This window comes from Aplidium turbinatum, chromosome 3 (assembly GCF_918807975.1).
Source record: "Aplidium turbinatum chromosome 3, kaAplTurb1.1, whole genome shotgun sequence".
Taxonomy (NCBI): Eukaryota; Metazoa; Chordata; class Ascidiacea; order Aplousobranchia; family Polyclinidae; genus Aplidium; species Aplidium turbinatum.
The window spans coordinates 36980377-37000705 of NC_137474.1; the positions used below are offsets into that span (position 1 = coordinate 36980377).

The 20329-nt window shown below is 38.5% G+C and overlaps 1 protein-coding gene across 4 annotated transcripts; it reads left to right on the forward strand.

The window, feature by feature from the left end:
- The first annotated feature begins 1457 nt into the window (after window positions 1–1457).
- Window positions 1458–20327, forward strand: LOC145766175 (uncharacterized). Of its 4 annotated transcripts, XM_082577829.1 has the most exons (17): window positions 1460–1571; window positions 2293–2344; window positions 2994–3034; window positions 4238–4288; window positions 6882–6955; window positions 7493–7573; window positions 8074–8223; window positions 13263–13334; window positions 13880–13942; window positions 14240–14443; window positions 14916–14966; window positions 15423–15607; window positions 16078–16160; window positions 16609–16755; window positions 17154–17291; window positions 17799–17900; window positions 18252–20327. In XM_082577829.1, the coding sequence occupies exons 1-17, from the start codon at window positions 1521–1523 to the stop codon at window positions 18354–18356; spliced, it is 1650 nt and encodes a 549-aa protein (XP_082433955.1). In that variant the 5' UTR covers window positions 1460–1520; the 3' UTR covers window positions 18357–20327. The 4 variants fall into 4 exon arrangements, with proteins under 4 accessions (XP_082433956.1, XP_082433958.1, XP_082433955.1 ...); XM_082577830.1 differs by lacking the exon at window positions 2293–2344 and having other exon boundaries at window positions 1458–1571; XM_082577831.1 differs by lacking the exon at window positions 4238–4288.
- Window positions 20328–20329: the final 2 nt, after the last annotated feature.

Below are 20329 nucleotides of genomic sequence, written 5' to 3' on the forward strand. Positions count from 1 at the left end.
AAAAGAAAAAGAAAAAAAGTGACTGTATAATGACGTAATGACGGTCAAATAGTGTTTCAGATTCAAAGACCGGCGCCGGTCGAATAGCCACTGCCATAAATAATCACATAAATTGATCTCAAAGGTCAGCAAGTAGTAGGCTAAACGAACAACCAAAAGTGTAACAATGAATTCACCTGCTGTAAATTGTAAGGTCTACTCTTGCCTGGTTTGTTTACTTGTTTGTATTCCATTAGTGGTCATGTTGTGTTTTGTTTGCTGCTTAAAAAATTTCCAGACTGACTATTGGTTATAGTTCTGATAACATCGTAAACGGATTGGTTTCGTACTGGATTGGTCTGTGAACAAGTTGTTGATACAACAGCATATTTCACTGATTGCTGAACACTCCTCATTTACTTTTGATCCGATTTGCAGTACGCAAAATGCTAAAGAACAACAGTAAGCGGTTTTGGACTTGTTGCATTTATTCATTTTTTGGATTCATTGTTTTTTTCTAGCAGCGCAAATGTACTTTTATATTCAATTAAGTTTTAATATGAGTGTATATTTTGTATTAATATTGTAAAATCGAATTTTGTATACCTTTTAGTCGGCATTTTATTTTGTTAATCTTTTTGTAGTCGTATTAATGTGATGACCCTACTGATGTATAGCACTGAATAGAGTTTCCAATCCCGTAGTTATAGATATCCCTGTTTTCTCTCAATCTTTTCAAGGTACGAACTGACGGTACGAATCGTTTATGGTACGACTTAGGTTGCACCCTAAGTATAAGCTCTGCAATGGTAACTATCAAAATTACTACGTTTCATGCTCTTCTTTCAATTTACTGATCGCTGCTTTAGCACATCGAATGCGTGGATTCAGCATTTGATGAATTCCGAGTGTTATTATCAATCTGCTTTCTTTCAGCATCGTGATCGTGCTCTCCAGCCTGAAACTTGTGGTTAATATTTGTGTAGTAGGCTACCGTTAGCTGCTACTCGTTCTCTGTGTGGTGTTGTATTTCGTTTTCTTTGTGTGTATCCTATGGACCAATTCTACTTGTGTCTGAAACAAAATCCAAAATAAATAAATAAAATGAGCCCTGTCGCTAATAGACGTTAGGTGTTGTAGAGCAGAGGTCTGCAAATACTTGTTGGCGCGACCCAAAAAAAAATCGTTCTAAAGTTTCGCGACCCAAACGTTTCGGAAGCATATAATTTTGCTTAAAATACTTTGCAGTTTAATATCAATTTCAATATGGTCTTCTCCTCGTATTAAGCCCACATCCCGGCAGGACAATTTTGGCTTATTAAGTGAGGGACGATTCTCTGCGACTCCTATATATACTTTCAGTAATTCCAGAATGGACCAAGTTGGGCTTAATAAACGGGGACTAGGTTACTAACTAATTCATAATTTTGTTTTATTACTCAAAGTTTTATTAAACATCAAAATTTTTAAAGGTTGTGTAGTTTTTATCATAATTATATCTGTTTCAAGTTATTGGCTTATGTGGAAAACAATACCTATGGATGATAAATCTCCAAGTGATACTCATTTTCCTTCCGAAGAAAGTGAAAGTGGTACGTTATAGAAATTTTTAGTAGTATAATATACGGTACTACTAGTATAGCCTAATATATTAATATATAGCTTATATAATAAATAGTATAATATACTATATTATAGTATACGTATGTGTACTTGAGATTGGTAACATAGTCGCAACAATTTGTTTAAATTTTATGTTAAATAGGCTAGACAATTTGTTGGGCTGAAATTTAAGCTAATTATTGTTGGCTTATATTATATATAATTTACATATACAATATACATACAATGGGTCTGCTACTATTCGATGAGTCTGATTCGGTGAGTTCCTAACCTCTAAACCCTAAAACGGCAATGATAATTAGGCTACGGTACTCGATAATTTTTTTAAAAAAATTGAAAAAATCACCAAATAGGGATCGGACTCACCGAAACGAGCCATTCCGCATACAATCGTACACAATCCATTTTTGTGGAACTGTTGTGTAGAGGCTTGAGTTCATCATAATTTGTGTATAGGGTGGAACAAATGTTGGATTGTGTACACTGACTGTGTATGTGTATGTTGCATTATTGCTTTAGTTTTTATTCATTGATTTAGTTATTTATTACATGATGATAGGCATTTCATTTAACTTTAAGTTAGTATCAAATAGACTTGGAGTGACAAATAGTAATTGTATTTAAAAATAATTTCTACATTTAGTGCTTTTTTGCATAGCACTATTAACTCAATTAATCATTTATTCACAGCTTGATGTTCTCAAGAATCAAGTCTTTCTCATTATTCTGTGTATTCATTTCTGTAAGCAATGGCACATGCACAGGTTTTTACTGGTTGTGCAGGAGTGATAGTGTGCAATATGAATGCCAATGAACAAAGGAACAGCTGAATAACTTAATGTGGCCTAGTTGCTTTTCAACATTTTCTATAATAGTTGTATGTATACAATATATGCAGGCCACAGACTTTCTATTTTGAAGCAATATGTGTATCTGACCAAACTGATTTTTGAGTTGTTAAACTAGAAAAACAATTTCTTACAATTTGAATAAACTTTAAACATGATGGTAGTATTAGAAACATATTTGAAAAAATTGGCCTGCACGTTTTTAGTTGTTTAGTAACAGCTTCTGTTAAAAGTATACCCATCACGTCTTTAACATAAGTCAGATTAATCCTGATACTAAATAACTAAATGTTTTTGTTTCAATCAGAATCTACAATATTTTTATTTCTATACATTTAAAACTATTTTATGATTAATCTCAAAATATGAAAATTTGCAAGCAATAATAATAGAAACCCTGATAGAAACTGTCAGTGTCAAGTGAATTTTTCTGTGCTTATAGTTAGAGCCTACGATGGGACTGCATTGGCCATGCAATTAAATGTTAATGATAAAATCAATATCACTTGCAAGTTATTGTGTTCATTAGAAATTTATTTCCAGGTGAAGACTCTACTAATGACTCTAAAATGCCATCAGACAAGGTGAGTTTCTTGGTGGTATGGTTTGGGTTTTACTGGTTTACAGTTTAACACAAAGCTGTATGTATCAATTCGTGATTATTTTAAATCAATATCAGTTTATATTTTGTATATTTATAAACATGATAACTGCAGACAGTGCACACCGTTTCGACCTTTCGGTCTTCTCAGTGCAATGATAATATATGCTATTCAAGGTTAAGTGATAATATACTGCAAATGTGTTATAAGAGTGAATATCTTTTTAATTGTGTTTGGCATAGAGAAGTTATTACTTAAAAATCGCTGTATTTTTCAAGTTTCAGCAAATGTATACAAAGTAGATATATATAAGCAAACTCTCTACCAAAGCTTTAGATATACTGTAACTACAAGTGTAATAATGCATGTTTAGTTAAAACACATAGTAACATGTCTTGTGTACAAAAATTAAAAAACTCAGCTTATGATGCCCTTGCAACTCGACCACTTGTGACAAGATCCTGATCGACTTATCATCGTGCCAAGTTAAGGTAGCCACTGAACTCCATGTCACGATCCGAGGCCAGTGCAGCTGCACATTTCATCTTTGTTTTCTAAGAATTTTCATGCATTTTTTGATTTTCTAATTTTTTTGGTTGTGTAAAATTTTGTTGTGTGCTTTCTTTCATAAATTGTTCTTGTATACACACACCCAACAAATTTTTTTTTTTCATATATACAAATGCATGAAAATTCCGCAGGTAGGTAGTTAAATAGTTTTGAGATGTGTATTTTCGTGAAAAATTACACTATGAGATGTCGGAATGCATTTGGAAACATCGAGAACCAAACACTGTTTTATCTGAAACAATTCAAATTTGGCATCAATTTACTTCTTTCATGAGATTTATTTGTTTACAAACGCATGTTCACAAACACAACTCGGCTCAAATGTGCAACATGAGCATGTAAAACGCCAAAGCCAACTCGTATATACATCTACAATGCTCTGTGTCAAGTTCTGAATAGAAATGTTCTGCTAAATTTCTTTTAATGTAAAGATAACGTTGATTCTGAAAGGTTTAATTTGTAACTTATGGCTTTATATTTAAAATACAATAGCTTGCCTACGGTATTGTTTGGTATCATTGTTCTGTGCTTAAAGGGCATATTTTATTTTCATGTTCTCTTCGATGGTATGGTTTCCTCAATATGCAAAAAAATGTGTTGATGTACTTTGACTAGAAATTGGAACAACCTACATCAGTAAACCGAGGCAACAATGCCAATGATAGCGTATGTGACATGTTTTTACGTTGAAAAAAAATACGTATTACAGTTTTACAGTACGTACCGTATTACAGTTATTACAGAATGACAAAATTGCGAGATACAGTACTAACTTTCCAATCCACTTTCCTTTAACTCGTCGCAGTTAGCAATATATATACATACTATTGCAAATAAAGTTACACGGTGATCACACCAAGTGTAGACAAATATTGATTGATATAACAGTACATCCAAACAGGAAAAAATTTACTCAAGGTTTGATCACCCTGTAAACATAGGCGTCGATTTTTTCTTAGAAGAGAGGAATTCTGGGTGGGCGAGAGTTTTCAAACAGATTTCATTGAATGTGTATGTTTGCAAATTCGCAATGGTTCAGTCTTCGAAATGAGCTTATATTGGGTTATATTGCGAAGACGAAAACGGGTTATATTGCGTAACAACAATGCCCGATAAGAAATTTACGTTTGTTTTACATTAATTCGACATCTAGCGATGTTGAATTATCATAAAATAACGTTAATTACTCAACCAGGTACAGGTAACATATTAATAGCTCCCTGCGAGAAGATCGCCTCGATTTAGGTAAGCTTATAAGCCAACATAATTTCGGCACAATTGGGACACTGCGAGCAACACAAAGTCTGTTTGATAAACTAGTCAGAATCGGTATCATCAGATTCTGTATCAGCTGGACGAGATAACGGAAAGCGAGGCGCAACAAGGAGTAGATGCTTACAATAATTTGACGTCTACTGGAGTTAAATCAATGCAAATAGCAGGCCTTGAAACAACTTTTTTTTTCCGGCGGCCAAACGTGTCCGACTGAAGCAAGCTGTTCGGCGGCCAATCACAAGCACATGGCGGCCATCGGAACTTCGACACGCATCAACATACAGTCTTCGAAATTAGCACATTTTTACTTCGGCAGAAGCGAAAAATATACTAGAGTAGTCTATCACGACCGCACTGTTTGATTTGTTGTGATGTAATAATGCCAAAAGTAGCGATAAAGCAAGTTACAAGATACGCACGTGGCACGCTGTTACGGTAATTCACGTTAAACCACTCACGGGGGAAAAGTAAGTTAATTTTGGGTTGATTCAACGTTCGAGTCAGCACAAATCGATTTAATTTTTCCGCTCGGTTATATTGCGTAACAACAATGCCCGATAAGAAATTTACGTTTGTTTTACATTAATTCGACATCTAGCAACGTTGAATTATCATAAAATAACGTCATTGCTCAACCAGGTACAGGTAACAAATTAATAGCTCCCTGCGAGAAGATTGCCTCGATTTACGTATACTATACACTAACATAATTTCGGCGCAATTGGGATACTGCGAACAACACGAAGTCTGTTTGATAAAGAACTAGCTGTCAGAATCGGAATCATCAAATGCTGTATCGGAGCACGAGGTTGTCGCGTCATCACTGGAATCAGACACATCAAGAGGCTCATCGCTTGGCTGTAAATCTATACCGTCTTTGCTGTTCGCAATGAAGCGTCCAAGTTTTGCGGCTTTCGGGCTTTGATACCACTCCACAGGCCTCTTTCTTTTTCATAAAAATCCATCAGGGTGTGGACTAGGGAATAAATCTATGCTGTGCCATAACGACTGGGAGGAATGTTTAACCCTAACGTTACAAGCGCTCGTGTGGCCTCGGCATTTTTATTGCCGACGCTAATGCGCCATTTGCCGACGCTAATTTCGAAGACTGAATTTATCGCATTAATAAAGTGTATTGTGGTGTCACTTGCATCCAGGTTATCGTCAGACATCAGCTGCTTGATCACTCAATAATGTTAACAGTTCAAGCATATACAGGGTGTATTGTGATTTATCGAATGCTTTAACTCTTTTCTAGTCCTTTGTGATTATAAGTGGCAAAGTACTACTACTTTATTTACAAGGCCGCTTGTGTAAAATTTTCTCGGAATTTCATGGCGGACAAATGCGGCCGACGGAAGGGCGAGACCCGGCGGACAAAATGTCGGTTTTTGTAGGTTAATCGCGGCGATGGCCGCCTTCAGTTTCGAGGCCTGAAATAGGGTGATATTTTTATAAAAGATTCTCCCAGCTGGGCACGTGTCTAAGCGCCGGCGAAGTAGGAAGTAACCCAAATAAAACATCCAGCAATAGTAAGATTGAATCAAAATTCTAGTCTGGTGTAGTCTAAGAAAATTAGTTTTTTCTTGTAATCTTGTTGTCCTTACAATCACCTCAGCAATTGCCGACGCTAATTTCGAAAAGTGTGGTTAGTCTTTCTCACAAAGACTGTAAATGACTATGCCTGTAAATGACACAAAGACTATGCCTGTAAATGTCCTGATAAATCATTGTAAATTTCATCAAAACAATTCACAGTGCTATTCATGATTGATGTAATATAGATACATGTGCAGAAAATTGAAAAATATGCCACCATTAGTTCTCCAGTGGCTTGTTCAATTACAAAGTAGCATCTATCAAATTGGACCTGTCTGCAAAAATCAACTAACCCAAAACTCTTATAAAACCACTCCTGCTGATTTCTCAAGTTCATCATCGTAATTGGATTTATGCTATATGATGATTAAAATAATTTTTACAGGACAGCAGCAGCTCTTCAAGTGAAAGTTCGAAACCAAAGTTCAAGAAAGTAAAGCGGGACCAACATCTGCGAAAGTAAGTCATAGATCAACATTCAACAGTGTCTTTTTTTGCAAAACCCAATGAAATTTTTATCATATGTTGTCATGTTAAATAACATGATGCGTTCTACTGGTTCAAACTAAGCTAAACTATCACAAGATGTGTAAAGTGACAATCTGCTTTTATTCCGACGTTTCACCAACCAAACCCGACTGAGGGAGTTAGACCAGGTATTGACTACGTATCTAGCATGGCAAAATGTCGAAAGAAAAGCAGATTTTCACTTTATACATCTTGCGATAGTTTAGCTTAATTTGCACCAGTAGAACGCATCATGTTATTTAACTAAATGCCTGGTGAACAGCCTCTTACAATTTTCAACATATTTTGTCATGTTTGGTTTTGCTTATAATCTATTAACAACTTGACATAGTTAGTGGAATGTTCAATTGTTTACAAATATGAAATTTTATGTATTGTTTTTGATGTTTTCAATGTGTATGTCTTCATATTGTATCAATGTTGATTGTTGCATATGTTTTTTTTTAATGTGTGGAAATAATTTTGCAGAAGAAGTTCAGACGACGACTCAAGTGGTGACGAGAGAAAAAATCGAAAATCTGAAAGAGAAAGAAAAAAGCGCAATTCAAGGTAGCTGATGTTTTCAGTTGTTCAAAACTGTCTGCGTTTAAACTGCCGTAACTTAAACTTACAAAAATAATATTTACTCGGTTGTGCTTTGCTACCGTAGGTAACCTTAATCACCAGGTCTATCCCACTATCCCATAAATTTGTTCAAAGTGTTGACTGTTGAAATTTTGGCCACCCTATTGTTATCTGTTTTATTTTAACAAATCAAACTGGATACGGTTTCCCTTCTATGTAAATTTGCTTTTGTGGTGGTCGTATCTTATTTGCCTTTAGCAGGAAGCATTCTGACTGGAAACCTAAGCAGTTTTAGATGCTTTAGAACTGACCTTTATACAAGCGTAATGTAGATCGTCAATGCGTTGTGTCCAATGTAATTTTTTATATTAAGGTGAAGTAAAAATCTCTTTCTCTAAAGAAATACAAACAATTTAAATTGTGAAGTTTCTGCGGCCAAGCACGCAGATGAGCGCTATTCGCTTCTCATCGAGCATCTTGTGTAGATCTCCCCACAGCAGAAGCCTTAGGAGTAGGAGCCGACATCGTCGCGACCGGAGCCGTCGAAGCAGAAGTGGGAGCCGACATCGAAGACGACGAAGAAGCAGAAGCAAGGAGAGGCGGCGACGAAGTTCCAAGAGTAGATCACCAAGAAGGTAACTGTTGGGTTAGTCTCGAATGACCACAAAAACCTCAGTCATCGCTCACGTAGCAGTCCTTGCGTCGCCCAACGGCAGGTACGCGCACAGTGCTGCGTAATTACCATTGCGTGGCGTCTCAGGGCATAACATGTGTTATGCCTTTACACTACATCTCCGCCCAAGCATCGAGGTACTGTGAAGACATCATACAGAAACAGATGTATAACCACACATTGCAAATACAGTACAATAAACAGAATAAGTTTTCACACGGTTCATGGGAAGATAATAGGGTAGCCTACGGTATTAAATAAGATCAGTTAAGCTTTTGTGAGCAAGTCTCATGTATGCAAGTTAAACAATCATGAAACTTCGCGGAACGTTGTCAACTTTCCTATCGTAAGACACTTTCAAGGAAATATGGTAAATCAAAACAATATGCACTAATAAGACACAACTATAGTCCTACATTATCTCCCCCCCCCAAAAAAACACAAGACGTAAGCAGTTAATATGCCAAGCGTTCAGGTGGTTTTGAGATCCTGTCGGATCTTGTTCTTGTAGATTGGACGTCGCTGGTCTCCGTATTTGCTTCGTTGTTAACTAAGTGATTGTCAATAGAATGAGAGATATCACATTTCACGCTAGGCCTACTACTTATATCAAATTCACCAGCCTGTGGTATTTTTACCAATGCTCTGCGGTTTCTACGAACTGATGTTCCTTGATTGGTGTCTATGATGTATGACCGTTTGGCGTCATACTCGTTTCTCACGACCCCCTTCTGCGTGTCACTGCTGTCTCTAACAAACACCTCATCACCTGGATGGAGGGTGGGTAGCGGTCTCGCTCCATAGTGACGGTCAAAGTCTTTTTTTTGTTTGATTTGATCCTCAAGGTCAAGTTTACGGACAAGTGCAAAATCTGGCCAATTTGGCAGCAAGTTGTCGGGAAAACATGGAAGTTTTGTCCGGAGCTTGCGGCCCATCATCAACTCTGATGGAGAAAATCCATTCCTCAATGGCGTCGAACGATAAGCCAACATTGCCAAGTACGGATCTTTACATTTGTCAAGAAATGTCTTCATGGTTCTGACGGCTCTTTCGGCTTCGCCATTAGATTGTGGATATCTAGGACTAGACGTAACATGAGTTATGCTAAAATATTCTACAAAGTTTGAAAAGTCTCGGCTCTTATACTGCGGGCCGTTGTCAGAAACTAGTATCTCGGGAATGCCATAACGAGAAAACATAGACTTCATGTGATTAATGATGGAAGGAGATGTTGTACTCGATAACAAGGATAATTCGATCCATCTCGAAAAATAGTCTATCAGCAAAAGATACTTCTTACCTTTGAACTCAAATAGATCACTCGCTATTTTTTGCCATGGTCTGCTCTCTGCTCGGTCTCTCCATGGGCAGCATTGGTTCACACCGATTGCGGGAATGTTCCGCGCAACAAACACAACTCCTCACCATTTCCTCGACTTGTTTACTCATTCCTGGCCACCAAATTGAATCGCGAGCTCGTTGGCGACACTTGACGATTCCCATGTGGCCTTCGTGGATTTTCTCCAGGATATCCAATCGTAATGAAACGGGAATCACTAGTCTTGTTCCTCGAAGTAGCAATCCATCGTGTACGGACAATTCGCTTCTAAAGGGAAAAAATACTTTTAGTTTTGGGCCTAACTTACTTAAGGTCGGCCATTCATTTGTGCAATAATGCATAATCTCACAGCACACTGAGTCATCAGCCAGACGTTCTTTGATGTGTTGTAGACGACTCTCCGTAGCTGGCAGCGATTCAACAAGAGAACAGACGAAAGCGTGGACCTGCTGACAGTCATCTTCGTCTGTTTTGGAAGGTGGCTCTACCGGAGCTCTGGAGAGTGCGTCTGCAAGGATTAGGTCTTTTCCTGGAATGTGCAAAACAGAATAAAAAAAACGCATTAGGCGAATCCGAAACCGTTGCAGTCGTGGCGTCAATTCTGCTAACGACTTTGCTCCTAAGATTGCAACTAATGGCTTGTGATCAGTTTGGACAACAAACTTCAGTCCTATGACGTAATCAGAAAACCTCTCACATGCCCAAGTGACACCTAGGGCCTCCTTTTCGATTTGAGCATAGTTCTGTTCTGTGGTACTCAAAGAACGCGAAGCAAAGCATACAGGGCGCCAATCACCATTCTGTTGTTTCTGAAGCAAAACTGCCCCTAATCCAAATGAACTAGCATCTGCTGAAACAATTGTTTCTCTTGTTGGATCGTAAAAACACAATACTTTTGTGGAACAGCACAACTGCTTCACTTTAACAAAGGACTTCTCTTGCTCCTCTGTCCAAGCCCACACAGAATTCTTGGTGAGTAATTCTCTCAGCGGTTTAGCTGCTTCTGAAATTTCTGAGGAAAACTTCCCTAATTGATTGACCATACCGAGGAATCTTCGAACTTCGCTTACGTTCTTTGGAGCACCCATATCGCGTATGGCTTTCACCTTGTCTGGATCGGCACGGATTCCTTCGCTGTCGATGACGTGACCTAGAAACTTTATCGACGTTTTACAAAACTCGCATTTTTCGTTTAATGTTAATCCACACTTTTGTATTCTACTCATTGTTTTGCACAGCCTGTCGTCATGTTCGTTCTTGGTGGTTCCAAAAACTAAAATTTCGTCCATTTCACAAACCACTCCCTCAATACCTCCAACGATTTGGGACGGGAAATACTCTGGGGCACTTGATATCCCGAATGGCAAACGATTAAAGCAGAATCGTCCGAACGGTGTAATAAACGTTGTCAACAGTTTTGACTGCGTTGATAGTTTGATTTGCCAGAAACCCGATTTTGCATCTAACTTAAAAAAATATTTTGCACCTGCCAGTTGGCCTAAAACTTGATCTACATAGGGCAACGGGTGTTTTTCACGTTTCACACATTTGTTGAGTTGAGTGTAATCGACACATATGCGTAGTTTGCCGTTTTTCTTTGGGACGACGACCATCCCTGAACACCAATCCGTTGGTTCATTAACTTCCGATATGACACCATCTTTTACCATTTGATCAATTTCACCTTTAACTTTTGGAAGTAGAGGGATAGCGACTCTTCTCGCTACGGACACTTGGTAAGGTTCGGCATTGTCACAAAGTTTTATGTTGTACTCCCCCTCGAGATATCCCAATTTTCCGAACAAGTATGGAAATGCCTTTTTGTATTTATTTGACTCTAGGTCGAGATTATCCACAAATTTAACTACATTTAATTCCTCTATGGCAGGTTTTCCGAGCAAGGCTCTGCTACCTGAATATGTAACATAAATTTTTTGCCATGCCGCACGTTTTTCGTAGGATACGTAGTAGTCGAAGTATCCGACAATGTTCAATGTTTGTCCATCGGGTCCTTCTAACCTTTGGTCAGGTTTTACCAATTGAAGTTTTTGGAAATCTTTAATTAAGGTTTTTGGTATAACTGTAACATCCGCTCCTGTATCTACTTTAAAATCAATGACGTCCTTGTAAATTCTAATAGGCACGGTCCAATTACTCGTTGAAGATTCATTTATTTCACCTAAGTAAGACGTCTTTTCCTCTTCGTAACTAGTTACGACTTTATCAGCTGATATCGACGAGACTTCCTGGTATTTATTGCTGCGGCATTGTCTTGCAAAGTGGCCTATCTTTGAACATTTAAAACAAGTAATGAATTCAGCTGGACATTTTTCGTTTTCGTAATGTTTATTTCTACCACATCGTTGGCAGCATTCTCGCCTCGGGAAGAACTTATTGCGACGTTTTCTTTCAACCCCGTCCACGTAGTCGAAATTTTTCTCCGCTCTACCTTGAAGTTCACCTTGTTGCTCTGCAATGCTTTCTGCGTGTCGTGCGGCGTCGATAGCTTTTTGTAAAGTTAACTCTGGGTCCATTTGCAAGCGTTCGGACAGCGACTTATTTGTAATTCCTACGACGAGTCTGTCTCGCAGTAGCTGATCAGACATGGCGCCATACTGACACTTTTCTATCATGCCATACAGAGAAGTAACATAGTCATTAAAGCGCTCGCTTGGCAGTTGATCTCGGCGGTTGAACACTGCTCTTTCGAAAATTACGTTATTGCGCAGTTTGAAATGGTTGTTGAAGCGTTCCTTGACTACGTCGTAGTTGATCGAATCGGCCTCTAATAACTTAAATGAAGAAAACACATCCTCGCCTTTGCTTCCTAGCAAATAGACTAGAGAGTTGACTTGCACTTTTTCAGCTTTCGACGCTAATTGGGATGCTTGCCTATATCGTTCGAATCTTTTAATCCACTGGCCCCACTCGTTATGTTGCCAGTTAAACGCATCTGGTAACATTATCTGATGCGACATTTTATCTCACTTCTGACACCATGTTGGGTTAGTCTAGAATGACCACAAAAACCTCAGTCATCGCTCACGTAGCAGTCCTTGCGTCGCCCAACGGCAGGTACGCGCACAGTGCTGCGTAATTACCATTGCGTGGCGTCTCAGAGCATAACATGTGTTATGCCTTTACACTACAGTAACCACAAAGCTTTTTTTCAACGGGTTCTTTTCTTTGTTGCCTCAGCTTATTAGTCCAAGCTTGGTGCTCTCTGCGTCCAAGGCATAGTCAATAGTAAATTTTAAGCAAACGCTCAATTTTTTGCCAATCTTGAGCCTAATTGTTCAATATGTCTGCTTGTCATATCTCAACATATTTTCCCACCTATTGTTTGATGTACCAGTACTGTTTATCGGTCTCTATGCAAGCGTATTGACAATGCTTGCTTTGGACAGTACACCTTTCCCTGCCTAAGCTTTTTGGGTTTCTAAAATGTTCAACTTTTTTCACAGCGTATGACTTATGGCGTAAGATAGATGATGTTGACCCAGATTCGTTTTTGGAAGGACATTTTTCTTTCAACCTAGCACCTTGAAATGCATGAAGCAACTTTTATGTGTTTTGAAGTTATAGCAGCAATTCGATGTAGTTTTAGAGCACATATTTTGTGTGGATCATATTTGTAACTGTGGTCCTTACTATTAATATAGAAGCCGACATCGCTCCCCCAAGAGGAGCCGCCGTGATTCGTCCTCCCATGCCAGAAAGAGGACAGTGTCCAGGTTAGTGGAAGATCTTCTTAACTCGGAGAAAACTTTTGTGTTGTCTTCCTCGTGTAAGCTGTTTTTTTGAGGCGTCAGGTATTTACCATTTACTACTGTTAATACTTGTTAGGTGGTGGGATGGTGCAACGGATAAGACGTTGGCTTTCCAATTATGCAAACCTGGTTCAACTCCCGGTTCAGCTGGTTGTTGAAAATACAGTTCACCTCTACCGTGGGTGTAATAAATTGGGTGGGCATAATTGCTGCAGGAAAGGCGGCCGAGAGAAAGGAACTGGTCACCCTACTCTCCTTAATGCCGAAGGCTTAGTACAATGAGAGCCATATCTTCTCATACCCAACTCTTGAATCAAGTATGGGACCACCTTTTCTTTACTGTTAGCAGTCATGACTGGTTCCAAGCATCGACTTTACACACTCTCTGGATCGTACTGTTGATGATGTTTGGTGAACAATTTGGGCTCTTTTCCTGGACCCTTTTGGGCTCTTTCCCTAACGCGTGCAGTGAAGTTGCAAATGTTAAAGTTTTTGGTCTCTGTTTTCAGAAGTCGTTCCAAAGAAGCTGACCAGGACAAAAAGATAAAACCCGATGACAAAGAAACGAAAAAGTAAATCGCTTTGAAACTTGTGCTGAAAAATGTATAGAAAGTTTCTGTAGTTTTTGGCTTGTTTCTATAAATAGCAAAAAACAAATTTTTCACTCGCTCTGTTTTGGCTATTTCTGGCTTCTTTTACGTTGATAAAACCCATTCTCGATTTATGATATTTTAACATATCACCTCTATTTTTTTGGGCCAACGGTAAAGCACCACTTATAAAGTAAGCCCTTATCGATATCTCTCACATTTACACCATGCAACTAAACTAGAGTGAGTCTTATATTTCAAATATTTTTTGTCCTCCAGGTCTCAAGGCGAGAAATCGTCTTCAAAGCGATCGCGTTCACGAAGCAGGCATCGTTCTTCCTCGAGAATTCGTCGAAATTCTGGCTCTCGTCGACGTCGTTCACGGAGCCGCAAACGATCTCGAAGCAAAAAACGGTCCTCCTCAAGGAGTCGAAGGCGAAGATCCAGATCCCGGTCTCACGGAAGAAAATCACGGTCCAGGAGGTAAGATTTCAGACAGCAAAATTCGTCATTTTTGCATTGATTCAACGTCTGCAGACATTATATTGGGCATAGGCTATACCCATTACCCAAACCACAAAAATTCACCCTTTTTGCATCACTTGAAATTCTGTCCGATGTTACTGATGTAAAATTGTCAAATTTTGTCCGCTCAGCGTTTACTTTTGCATCTTGCAAATTCGACCCATATCAAAAATGCCGTTTTACCTTGAACTTTACGTATTGTCTTAAATTATATATTAATTATATCGTAAGTATAAACTCTATGTGTTTACATCCCTACTTCAACTAAACCATATCCCAGCCATAAAAGTTGTCGTTTTTTTCCACATCCTTATCTGAAGACATCAAAACAATGTGAAAAAGACAACTTTATCGCACTGAGATTGTCCAGCATACTTTTGTATTTCAACAACTGACGTTTGAATTTTCTAATCTCAACGTATCGGCACAGATCTCGTTCTCGGGACAGGCGAAGAAGAAAGTCAAGATCACGATCTAGAAGGTGATTAACCAGTCACAGCTTGTTTGAACTGGTTTTATAATTATAATTTCCTGTAATTTTGTTTTAAGATGGTGATAACTTAATGTGTTATAACGATCGTGTAATATAATAGAATTTCTTCACTGTACTTCACTATTCCAAGCTAACAATTTCTCATGAACAGGTCAGTTTTCCAGAATTTTAATTTGCATCAAATTTCTAATGCTTTTATGACTCTGTCATGCAATTTTACGCAAATTTTTCTCGCTTTATTTCCACTATGGGGTCTGGCGGTGCGGATTTTTTGTCTTTACTATCGTCTATTTTATACATTCTATTCTCTTCTTCTTCTCCTCTCTTGGTTTGAACCCATAGCTTCGCTTGAACTAGGCGCGCGACATCTCACGGACAATATTATATATATATACATCTTTTCAGGCGTCACATCTATATAATGTATATATATCATCTTTTCAGGCGTCACAGCAGATCAGCGTCTACGTCACCATACAAATTTGGCTTCAACAAAGCAATGGACGCACAGGAGCGGCTTGCCAGGCGCCTGGAGCGTGCGAAGGAGCTGACCAAGTTGAAGAAGGAGGAAGAACAAAAGAAGGCTCTTGAAAACGGGTTCCTTGGCTTAAAAGATGACAAACTTAAAGGTTTGTCTCTCTTGATCCAGGTTGAGAATCTTCTGTGTTTGGATTTAGTCGTGCAGTTGTAGTTCTGAGAGCCGAAGTGCAAAAACACATTATGAATTTCGTTGACCAATGTATGAACAATTGAACAGTGAACAGTTGACAGTGTCTAAAAATGTCCGGTGATAAACTGTTCAAGCAATCAATGAAAAATGTCAGAAACATATTATTTGTCTTATGTTGTGTTTTTCGGAACATTATTTGAAAGGAACTGGCCACCCTACTCTCGTTAGAGCCGACGGCTTAGTATAATGAGAACCCTTTTCTCATCCCCCGATGCTTGGTTCAAATATGGGACTCACCTTTCTTCTTTTTTGTGTTCTTTATTTTCACATATACACTTGTACAGCGTCTATGAAGCTTGTTTAGAAATGAAATTTCGCACTTGTTAGTTTTTGTGTCCTTCCACCACTGACAGCCATGCATACTTTCAGAGGCAATAGAGAAGGCTGCAAACTTGATTGTGGGCAACCCACCACCGGTCAGCACGACACCTCAAGAGGTTCTCAGTGCTCAGGTAACAAAATGATATCTCATTTTTATTCCCTTATTTCTGAATTAACTCATAATTTGATTTTTTTTTTTTAGCAATTTTTGTAGTCTTTTGGATTTTACGACTTCTTTGTTTGAATATGACGTGTAATTGTTACCAGTTTTACTTTTGTGACATAATTCTGGTAGAGAATTAACGTCAATAAAATTAGTATGAGATTTCACAGCTCGTTCCATTTTCATGTCGTTTCTACGTCGTCAAACATCAATCTGGCAAATGTTTCAATGTCTACATCGTTTCATTGTAATCAGATGTGTGAAATTTGGTTTCATTGCAATAGAAATTCTTGCTTTGTTTCGACACGTAAAACTGGTAACTTTTGCCATCTGAGTCTCTCTCATCCTCTCTATTTTGCTTCAAATAAGCCTGGTCTTCAGCCCGACTTTTGCTAATTGTGTGTTTCATTCAAAAGGCGTCAGCTCAAATGATGGAACTGAGAAAGCAAGCGGAAGCACAGACCGGGATTTCCGTCCCCACTTACTACAACCCGTTGGTTGTCAATCCGTTGATGTATGCGCAACAACAAGCCAAAAGGAAAAAGCTTTGGTCTAAGAAAGACGTAAGATTTTCTTCATATACTCAGTGTACTTCGGGCTGAGAAACCGCATTGTTTCATGCATTTGAAGAGATTGTGAGCAACTGACGCGAGCTCATCTACCAAGGTTGACAATTTGTAAAAGAAAGTTTTCATATTTCATTGGTTATCCTTCCGTAATGTTTTAGTTGCTGTTTATCACAGGTTTTGCTACGTTTATTGAAAAGCTGTAAATGTGTTGTTTGAGTGCACACAGACACAGCTAACCAGGCCTATTACTATTGCTTTTAAATTTTCTCTTTTCAATTTATTTTTGTTTAATCTTTCCTAAAAAGAACATCAACCTTTTGCAAGAAATTGCTCGTTTTGTCATTTAGGAAAAGTTGAGTGCTTGTTTAAGTCTTTATGGACTCTTTCTTCAGGGCGAACCGGAGGATACCTCAGGGACTGAAATTGGAGCCACGAACGCAGCCGGCTCCATGTGGAAGCAAACCTCGTTAGGAGATCAGAAGTCGGATGAAAAATTTGCGAAGTTAATGGGGATAAAACAAACTGATGCTGTGAGTTGGAATTACTTATTTCCATCTGTTGGTTATGAGATAGATGTTGTTTTTTAAATGAGTGTCTCTGATTTATTGTTTGACTTTACCATTAATCTTTAAACAACGAATTTACGTCAATCTTATTTTAACCATAAAGACTGGCCCGTTGTCAATGCCATTAATTAAAAGCGAAGGCGAATCTAGGAATAGTTATTAGTTAATTAGTTGAGCAGCAATAGATACGACGTTGAGATTTGGACCTTCATTTTAGGCAACAAGCCGTAACCTTGTCAACATGACAATCCTACTTTTGCCATTTGTTTGTTGTAGATTTTCTGTCAAATTTTAGCGAATCCTTTAGTGTAAAGACTAAAAATCGTATCGGAGACTAGCTGCTTTTTAGCGGTTAACTATAGCTTGAGTCGACAACCGGGATTTAGCTGATGGTAGGGTAAATTGTAAAAAAGTATAATACATCATGCATGTTTAAACATTCGCCCCATAACCAACAATGTCTTCATTCAGACGCAATCTGACATGTCTGAGGAAGCGGTGAAGAAACGTCAGGAATTGTTCACCAACCTCGACATGCAGTATGAGCAAGCTCGTGTAGTCACTCACACACAGGTGAGGAAGTTTCTTGTCATGACCAGGGCTGTGGCGTCGGGCTAAAAATATACGACTCCGACTTCTCTATTTATAACTGGCCGATTCCCTGTTCATTGTTGCCAGATTGCTTTTACATTTAATTTCACTTAAATTGCGAACGAAATTGAAACGGCGACTTTCACAAAAACTGACATAAACATCCACTTCTATTTTCTAATAAAGTTTTGAGCGCAATATATTGAAAAAAATTGTTTTGTATCAAGTCGGCCTTTTTGTCAGTAAACTCTAGTGTTAATTATATTTAACGTAATTTAGACGTAGAAAACGTGTTTAAATTAATAGAATTCTTTATTGATGTGTTTGTTGCAGCGTGGTGCTGGACTTGGATTTGCATCGTCTAACCCGAACACGTTGTTAGCTCAACAAGCCCACCAGCAATTGAAGGGTGCATCCAATGTCCCCCCTACCACCTGATTACTGTTCAACGCGGCCATGTGTTGCCAAATGAATTATCAATTAGGTTTTTTGCGACGAAGCGAACTTTGAGGTTTCACGCTTTTCAGTCGGCAGAAATTATCGTTTTCGCGTCACTTTAACGTCGGGCGACGTTAACACCGATGCGAAAACGACAACTTTTTGCCAACTGGGATGTCCATAGTATTCCAGCAATTCCAACTTATCATATTCAACCAAGTTTGAATATTCATCGAACATGTTACATTTTTCGACTTAAGGAACACAACGTCAAGCTAAAGAATAATATGGTTTTTGTTTTCTGCAGAATTGTAAAGTGTAAATATTAAGATGCATTGGCATCTTGATCGTAAATTTTTCCAGCATTGCCAACAAATTAGCCTTGTACATTGTACAATGTACAATTGTACATGATATAATCTACTATAGATTTAATTTTTTTCTCAAAATCAAGTAACTACAGTAAGCTAAGACCAGTGGCGTAGCTAGGGGGGGGGGCGGACCGCCCCGGGCGGCACGTCTGGGGGGCGGCACTTTCAGACAGGAAGTTTTTTTTTTTTTTTGATAATGCAAAATTACACGGAAAATAAAAGCAAACAGAATGGCAACGTTCAAAACAGTGGCGTAGCCAAGAGGGAGGAGGGGTTTGGGGGTTACAACCCCCCTTTGGCACGCATGTGACGTCACGATATTGAGAATGATGCTTTCAGTCTCTATGTCTCCAAAACAAAGTTTGCCTAATTTTAAACGAAACTCCATTAAAAAAGCGAGTTTTGCCAATACCAAACATTCAAATATCTCAGCCAGGAATTAGCAACAAGAAAACATAGAAACTTAGCTTTATTTCCGAAAAATGCCGAAAAAAACATGATCTTATCCTTTTGCTATGCCACCGAACAGCACCATTTTACAGGAATATTTATACCCACATTTTTGTTGAAAATGCTCTCAGAATGCACCAAATTCAAACTAATTTTTCAAAATTTTCTGGGAGAGGTCCCCCAGACCCCCCGCCGCTGGGTGTCGTCTTTGGCGAGGACGCCGTCGGGCTTCGCCCGCCGGCCCTTAAAACCCCCCCTTTCAAAATTACTGGCTACGCTACTGGTTCAAAACATACAATAATTCCACTTTAAGTCAATTAGAAAAATTTCATTTTCACATGCTTTTTCTTGAAGGGGCGGCAAAATCTGAATCCGCACCGGGCGGCACATTCCCTAGCTACGCCACTGGCTAAGACAGTTTAAAGTTATGAAACCTGTTATCTGTGTCTGGGTATTTTCAATTGGAAAGAGCTTGTAGTTGCATGACCTTACCAGCGTCGACATTGTTGATTTTTGACTGTAACTTACTGAATTTTGCATTTATGATGAGACGAGGATGTCACTTAATTGCAAATTGATTAATATTATTATCGTACAAACGTCGGCTAGTTGGTTAAATGAGAATTGAGATGTTTATTGAATAAGAAATGGCGTAAATGAAATCATGCTGGTATGGGTAGAAAGCAAATTTCCTTTATTATTTTGAAATGTCGAAGCTACTTGTTGGTTCTATGCCCGCTGATGTTTAACCCTGTCTATTCCGGGGTCTCCAAATTATGTTTTCAAATAAATTTGCAGGCCTCTGGTATAGCTGTTCTGTAATTTTCTGTACAGGCGTCTCCTGATAAAGTTTTATGGTCTTTGTGACTGTTTTGAGCGTTTGAAAAAATACAGTTCCGGTAGTATTAGTGATGCTGCCACATGTTTGAAATACTGAAAAGTTTGGGTATTCATCAGGACAATTATCGTTTCTAGCACTAGTTGCAACGTTCATCTGGTGAAAGTAAAAGCAACGAGAAACAGGTTGATTTATTGATCGGTAACCATTCACACCACAAATTGTATTCCTGGTGTGAATGGGAAAAGGAAACAAACATGCGCCATATTTTGTGCAACGTTTTTGTATGCTGAATACAGTTTTGTATGTTCAGT

Bases quoted from the DNA above. Each gene is read 5' to 3' on its own strand.
- LOC145766175 (XM_082577829.1), top strand. From the start codon at position 1,521: ATGATAAATCTCCAAGTGATACTCATTTTCCTTCCGAAGAAAGTGAAA. The intron at 4,289-6,881 runs GTATGTGACATG...TAATTTTTACAG, and splicing joins GCAACAATGCCAATGATAGC to GACAGCAGCAGCTCTTCAAG. The intron at 14,444-14,915 runs GTAAGATTTCAG...GTATCGGCACAG, and splicing joins AGAAAATCACGGTCCAGGAG to ATCTCGTTCTCGGGACAGGC.